Source organism: Girardinichthys multiradiatus, chromosome 6 (assembly GCF_021462225.1).
Source record: "Girardinichthys multiradiatus isolate DD_20200921_A chromosome 6, DD_fGirMul_XY1, whole genome shotgun sequence".
Taxonomy (NCBI): domain Eukaryota; kingdom Metazoa; phylum Chordata; class Actinopteri; order Cyprinodontiformes; family Goodeidae; genus Girardinichthys; species Girardinichthys multiradiatus.
In genome coordinates this window covers 14,744,423-14,752,086 of record NC_061799.1, presented here as the reverse complement: position 1 = coordinate 14,752,086, position 7,664 = coordinate 14,744,423, and the positions used below count along the sequence as shown (strand labels likewise).

At 39.7% G+C, this 7,664-nt stretch overlaps 1 protein-coding gene across 9 annotated transcripts in view; it reads right to left on the bottom strand.

The window, feature by feature from the left end:
* Nucleotides 1-3,553: 3,553 nt before the first annotated feature.
* ctnnd2b (catenin (cadherin-associated protein), delta 2b) overlaps nt 3,554-7,664 on the bottom strand; it is a 236,028-nt gene continuing 231,917 nt past the window's right edge. For 8 of the 9 annotated variants that reach the window (XM_047367741.1, XM_047367743.1, XM_047367744.1 and 5 more), the window contains one exon: nt 3,554-7,234. In XM_047367741.1, coding sequence (XP_047223697.1) covers nt 6,965-7,234 — 270 coding nt within the window. In that variant the 3' untranslated portion in view covers nt 3,554-6,964. The remainder of the gene's footprint in view (nt 7,235-7,664) is intronic. The other variant, XM_047367747.1, reaches the window with a different exon arrangement.

Genomic DNA, 7,664 nt, shown 5'->3' with positions numbered 1-7,664 from the left:
TGAAACTTTAGGATGCTGCTAATAATTTGTTCCTAGTCAAAACAAGAGAATTTCACATATTGGCTTTAATTCTAAACACAGTCTAGGTTCCGGATGTCTCATACATCAGGACAAATGATGTCACTTTTTGCTTTCACATTTGGTGTCTTTTTAATTCCTGAAATTCACAAGCAATTCTGCCTATATGAAACAACAACAACTTGGCAGTTTAAAAAAAAAAATCCTACTAAGCAAAGCTTCGATCATATGGTCACAGCTGACCCAAGGTTGCATGGAGTCTTGAACAGAATTTCATTTGGGTGTCCACTTCCAGTTAAAAACCAAAGTCCCAATAATACTGTTTTGTTTGCAGTTTAACAGCCCTAGTTTTATGGTTTACAAGTAAACCAATAGTTACATTGAGTATATCCAAGAATGTGCTTTGGTTGCCCCTCACATTAGTTACTTCACCAACAGTAAATGAGCGGTGGAGACTTTTTCTCTGACTTTCTCATTTATTCTGGCCGTCATATCCAATGTATAGCTTTTCAGTTCATATGTCACAGGGTTTGGAAGAAGGGATCATGTGTAACTGCGTGTGCAAGAAACAACTAAAACTAGATTATTTAGTAAGAAAGTTTTAAAGTTGCAGTGTACATGAAATCACTCCACACTGAATTTTGACACACACACACACACACACACACACACACACACACACACACACACACATATATATATACTCACTTTTGTAGTATACTATACCATATATACAGATATATATATATATATATATCTGTATATATGGTATAGTATGGTATATTACAAATTTAGTAAAACAGCACACATTTTGGTACACTGAACTCTGAAGATATAAAACTTGATGCAATGTAAAGTAGTCAGTGTACAGCTTGTATGATTGAAAATGTCCAAATTGCGCTCAAAGTCTCAATATTTGTGTGGCCGCGGCCGCCATTATTTTCCAGAACGGCCTTAACTCTCTTTGGCATGGAGTTTCTCTGGATCTTTATGGGTTGCCACTGGGATCCGCTTCCTCTCCTCCATCTGCTTAGTAGGGTTTGGGTTCTGGGGACATGATTGGCCAGTCCAGCGCCTTTACCATCAGTTTCTAGGAGCGGTCGTCTTGGAGGTGTTTGGAGTTATTATCATGTCTGCTTTGCGGCCGAGTTTCTGAATGGAGGGGATCATGCTCTGCTTCAGTATGTCACAGTACATGTTGGCATTCATGGTTCCCTCAATGAACTTTAGCTCCCCACAGCTGCCAGCAATCATGCAATCTAGAAACATGACACTCCCACCACCATATTTGACTGTAGGCAAGACACACCTGTCTGCCACACACACTTGACACAATCTGAACAGAGTTTATCATGGTCTCATCAGACCACGGGACATGGTTACAGTATTTCACAGGTATCAAACTTCAGTCCTCGAGGGCCAGTGTCCTGCAACATTTAGAGGTGTCACTGCTGACACACACATCTGAATCAAATAATTAGGTCGTTATCAGGAATCTGGAGTACTGAATGTAAACTCAGTTTCAGGTGCTGAGGCCATCATAATGTAGAGCAACAATTCTGTTTTCAGAGCCTCAAAGAGTTATTTGCAATAAGGTGTCATGTTGAACTTCCAGTGACCAGTATGGGAGAGTATGTGAATGATAACGCCAAATTTAACACAACTACTCCCCATTCACACCTGAGATTTTGTAACACTGATAAGTCACATGACACTGGGGAGGGAAAATGGCTCATTGGGCACAACTTGCACAATTTGGAAATTTTTACTTACGAGTGTACTCACATTTGTTGCCAATGCTTTAGACATTATTAGCTGTGTGTTGAGTTATTTTGAGGGGACAGCAAATTCACACTGCTATGCAAGCTGTACACTGCCTACTTTACACTGTATCAAAGTGTCATATCTTCATGCTGTCCCATGAATAAAATATTATAAAAAATGTGAAGGCTGTACTTATATCTATCTATCTATCTATATATATATATATATATATATATATATATATATGTGTGTGTGTATGTGTGTGTGTGTGTATGTGTGTGTGTGTGCGTGTGTGTGTTTTATATTTATGCGTGATTTATGTGTTTATAGATATGATATTTTTTTAAATGCATTACTGCTTGTCAGTTACGGATTCCTTACTGTTTTTTAATAATTGTTTTTAGGATGAAAGAAAATCAAGAGCTGACAGTCCAATATACAGTACATAAAAGAGGAGAATTACCAGACTTCACCTCAAAAGAAATACGAGATCTAAAACTTTGATTCTGCTTTGAAAGAAAGTGCTTTTTGATATATAAATATTGACTTTGACAGCGAATAAATAAAATGTATTTATCTCTTTTGAAGATCTACTTGTCCAGCACATTTTGTGTGATAAAAATAAAGAAGCAGCCTTTACATACAGACTGGTTCTGCAGTGCCATATGGGAATAGGCAAGCAGAATGGGCCTGCGAGACTAAAATGGCTGCCATCCTGACCTGTAGTGCAGTTGCCATAATGGCCACCAGAGAGCACTCATGACCCTTTGCAGGTCACCAATCTGAGGTTGCCTGTTTGACTGAGATAACCATCCACAAATGCCATAATTAGAAATGAACTCATTTCTTTTCTTTCTTTTCTTCTGACTGTGCAGCTCTATAACAAACAGCTCCATTTATTATTTTTGTCTGTGTTACTGAATAGTTCCTTGCATTTTGCATATTAAGGTCAAGAGCGATTTTTAATAAAAGCAACAAACTGCAAGGCTTGAAGAAACTATTTAAATATCTCTCAGTTTCTTTGTGTTTATTTAATTTCTGCATATCTGCAAGCCTAAAACAAAAAGCTATGACTCAGGAGTTCACTAGAAATAATAATATGAGTAACAATATTGCAGTCCAAGAATTCAGTGTTACAGAATCAAGGTTATGCAGCAAAGTCTCTATACGTTCAGAAGTTCTCTATATTTTGAAACAATTCACATCATTTCTGCATATTTGCCTGATGCACAGGTATGCAGCCGGTCATCTGTAGTTCTAGACTGTAAAGGCACTCACTGAACTTCTGCAAATTGGCGTGCTTGGTACTGCTGCCATGGGATTGGCTGATTGGATTCTTGCAAAAGAAGGCAGGTGTACTGTTACGTTCTGAGCAACAGACATTTCCATAAATGAAATATCAGTGGAGCAACATACAGTGGACTGAGCTGTGGCTTTGCATGTCAGGGAGGTCGCTGGACATTGGTTTTAAATTCTCTATCCTTTTTTTGACCCATTTACTAAAACTGTCACCATGCCCAGATGGTAACATGAAGCAGACTGTGCATGAGTGAAAGCAGTCAATAGGAGCCAGGAGGTGTTTCTGACTGCTGTCAATTACGTCTGGTAGTTATTTGCCTCACCAGCAGGGGTGTCGTCAGAGAGCAGAAGCACAGCAAAGACAGAAAAATAGGGCCCAGCAATCAGGGTTTGCTCAAATCATCAAATATAATTTATAACAACAAAGAAGCATCTTTTTCTGCAGAAAAAAACCAACTCGATCAATCAGAGGTTCTTCAATGGTCCTTTTATATTTTTTTGGAGCAGTTGCAATCTGTTTGAGGCAATAGAAAGATTTACAATTGTCTTCTTAAAACACATTTGGTCTAGCAACAAAATAAAAGGTCACCGACGTTATATCTCCATACAGGTCTTATGTCAGGTTTGTTGCCTAAGGATCACAAAGACATACATGACGTTGTCAGTTTCCAGATGCTCACTAACAAATCTGTTGAACATCCAGCGTGCGTCTGTGGGGAACAGCTGCATTATGAGTGGCTTTTTAAGCATTGGAAGATGACCTCTAGGACTTCTAAAACAGCAGTGAGTTGCCGGGGCCAGGGTCTGTCAGTTGTTCCAATTTAGTCTTTTTGGCTTGATGACAAAAATACTCATGCATTCATGGGATGCAAGTTTTGCTCTTTGACTTGAGGAGGTCAGATTATAAAAGTGCACTGCAAAAGTATTGATATACTTTGAAGATATGCACATTTTATCACACTATATTCACAAATTTCAGTGTGATTTAATAGGATCTATGTGATAGACAAGCACAAAATAATGTAGACTTGTGAAATGGAAAAATATTGTTCTGAATTCAAAATCTGAAAAGTGTGATGTGCATTTAATTTCAACACGCTTTGCTCTGATATCCCTGACTTAAATTGTGTGCTTTGGGCATCTAGCTGTTAAATCCTTTACACAAAAATAAAAAGAAGTTACTGTCCACCTAAACTGACAGCCTGGGGAAGAGAGAGCATCAAACAGAGAAGAAGCCAAGAGGTCCAAGGTAACTTTGGAAGAGCTGCAGATATCAACACCTCAGGGGGAGAAAATGTTGACGGGACAACTAAAAGGTGCTCTAGTCAGATATGACCATAATTCACAAATGGGTGCACATCTAAAGAGTTTGGAAAACATGCAAAACACTGTGTGAAGGAACACTACAGTAACACTGAAAATCCCTCTGAACAGGCCATCCCAATCATGAAACATCATGGTGGCACCATCCTGCCCTTGAGATGCAGAGATTCACCTTCCAGCAATTCAACAATCTTAAAAATACAGCCAGTGCCTCAATGGAATTTAATTCAATTCAGATCAGTTTTTCTAACCTCAAAGAAAAACTATTAATGGTTTTTCCCAAAGCATATTCAGGTGTGAGATAAAGTCCAGACCTAAAGCCAAACAAGAATCTTTTGCAAAAGTTTAAAATTGCTGTTCAGAGATGCTCTCTGTTTAATCTGTCTGAGCTTGAGCTATTTTCCTAATAAGAATGAGCAAAAATGTTAATGTCTAAATTGCAAAGCTGGTAGAAACATACAGCAGAAGAGTTATAGCTGTATTTGCAGCAAAAGGTTGGCTCTACAAAGTGTTGACTAAAGGATCCAAAATACAAATGCACACCACACTTTTTATATTTTGTTTTAGTAAAAAAAAAAAATGTATGTATCCTTCTCGTTCACAATCATGCCCTACTTTGTGTTGGCATGTCCCATAAAATCCCTTTCAAATACACTGAAGTCTGTGTAGTAACATAAACTGTGAACAAATACAGGGAGTATGAATACAGCAAGGTCCTGTATATAATCAGAATGCCCCACAGAGATGTTTTGTGCAGTGTTAAAATACCGACATGTTGGTAATACTCGTCAGAAATGTAGCACCTTGTTGGCTTGATTCAGTGACAACATGGGTCCCTGGGCCCTGGACTACTCTACTCCACATAGCAACAACATTACTACACAAAGTTGACATTTTATTGTGTTGACCAGAAAAGAAGATTTGAACAAAATGCCTACATGTAGCTGTTGTCTTTTTTTTTTTAACAAGTCTTTTCTCGTTAATGTTGCTGCTATAAGTGACATCCACATCTGCACATAAAAAGTATATATTTGCATTTATATAATATATATCCGTACTCTATTAACAGATTTGTCTACCATGAAGTTAGAACTGCCACCCATCTCTCAGAAAAGTTTGTTTTTTTTGTACTTCAAACATTGATTATTTTACAACACAGAAATCAACTAATTTTGTACATGTGAGCAAGTGAAGCTCTGCCGGGTCCCACTGTCTCTCAGTGGGATTTCTTTTTCTTTTTTTATGTGTGTGGTTTTCTTCTTGTTGGTGCAAGATAGACAATTTTTCATCTCAGTAAAACACAGTTTAGAAAAACCAAAGCATGTACAAACTGGCATCCGAACCGAGAGGTTGTTCAGCTGAACTTGGACCCTTTGACGCACTCCTTGATGCCCCCTTCTTAAGCCGAGGGGAAGTTACGCTTGTTTGGCACGGTTATATACACAACAAGTGACAGGTCGCTTGGAGTAAGGGCTTCCCCTGAACAACAAAGAGAGGATTTACGATGTTAAAATGCAAAAGCTAGCCTAGAAAAGTAAAGCGAGCAGAGAAGGTATGCCATATCAGTCTCTCTTCAGCTATTCCTGGCAGCTGTACTGTCTGCTAACAGCAGGGCAGTGAAAGGAGCACCGTGACCCAGCAGTTCATCGCCACTGTTTCGCATTGGTAACAAACAGATGTCTGAGGTGTGAGATTTAAGTGCAGCTATTACATGTGATATCAGGTGAGAAGGTGAGGCTGACCCAATGGCATAAAAAAGGCCCGAACATAACACAGAAATAGTGCAATGCACAGAACACAATGCATCTCCATCAATGTACAGTGCGACATCAAATACTATACACTGGAATTAAAAAAGTAGAAAGACATCAAAACAAAGAGAAACAGAAAAAAACCTTCCATTCTCCAGCCCAGAGAAGGGGACACTTTTCTGAAGCCCAAACTAAAGTACGAGTGATGTACTAAATGTCCTACAGCTCTGCCTCTTGTGCTTCACATTACTACAAGCCATGTTGCTATAGCACATATTTACAGGCAACCACTTTCATTTGTATACCTTAACCTCACATGCTGGAGACCACTAATCTGATTTCCTCTATCTCTGTCATCCTTCAGATTCCCAAAGCAGTCGCCGACCCAAACCTTTCCCCCATACATTCTGACTCTTTCTCTATGTCTGTCTCCTTTACTTCTCCTTGAGGGGTCCGAGGTCTTCCTGCCAAGATGAGCACTCTTTAAAACACTTTTCGATCAGAACTTAACACATAAACAAAATGTGTCAAATTGGTTGGTGGTGTGCATGCACATGCGTGGCAGCTCTTCCTATTGCCCCCTCTCGTGCCTTCCTCAGATGTCTCTGAAAGGAGTGTCCTGTCCTAATGTCTCCATTCCAGTACTCCATCCTCCTCCTCCTTTGTCCTGCTATCTATAATGCTACTCAGAAACTACAGGGGAGAGGATGAGGAGGGAGGCAAACTATCCTCTCTGCTCTAACTCCAAACTTTAACTATCCCCATTCCCCATCTTTCAGCTTGTCCTCCTCCTCCAGCGTTGTGTCCCTTCAGACCCAAGAGTCTGGTGAGGCCGGATAGTGGCTGGTCTCATAGTTGAGCTCACTGTAGGGTCGGGAGGCTGAGTAGAAGTCTACATAGTTGCCAGTGGACTTTAGTCCCTGTAGGTGCATGTTGAGTTCACCCTGTGGGGGACGACCTCCAGGGTGAACCTGGCTGTCATAGAAGGCCTGATCCTGATCCTCATAGTTGCCGCTGTCGGGTGGGGGGGGATTTTGGAAGGGTGGATAAGGCTCTGATGGTAAGCCTTGAGAAGAGATCTGGAAAGAGATCAAAAGCCATTTATGACAGGAAGAACTTGTGCACTTTTGTCACATTGTAATCACATACTTCAATTTAGAAAATCATCATGTTACCATCAGGATTTACTGTCGGGATTGTGTGTTCAGGGTGGTGTGCAGTGTTAGTTTTCTGCCGTTGCTGTTCTTAGCTAGTCTGTCAGCTTAGTTAGACTCTGCTTATTAATTATCTGCCTTCTGAAGGCATTTGGCTGCAATGGATTTTATTTTGAGCTATCAGGGCAAACAGTGGATAATCCAAATGGAGGTTTTGTAGATTTTTATTTGTAGAAGAAGTTAAAAAACACTTATCACTGTCCTACCATTTCACAATTGCTCACTATTTTGTGTTGGTCTGTCACATAAATCTCTACTACAACACATTAAAGTTTGTTGTTGTAATGTGACAACA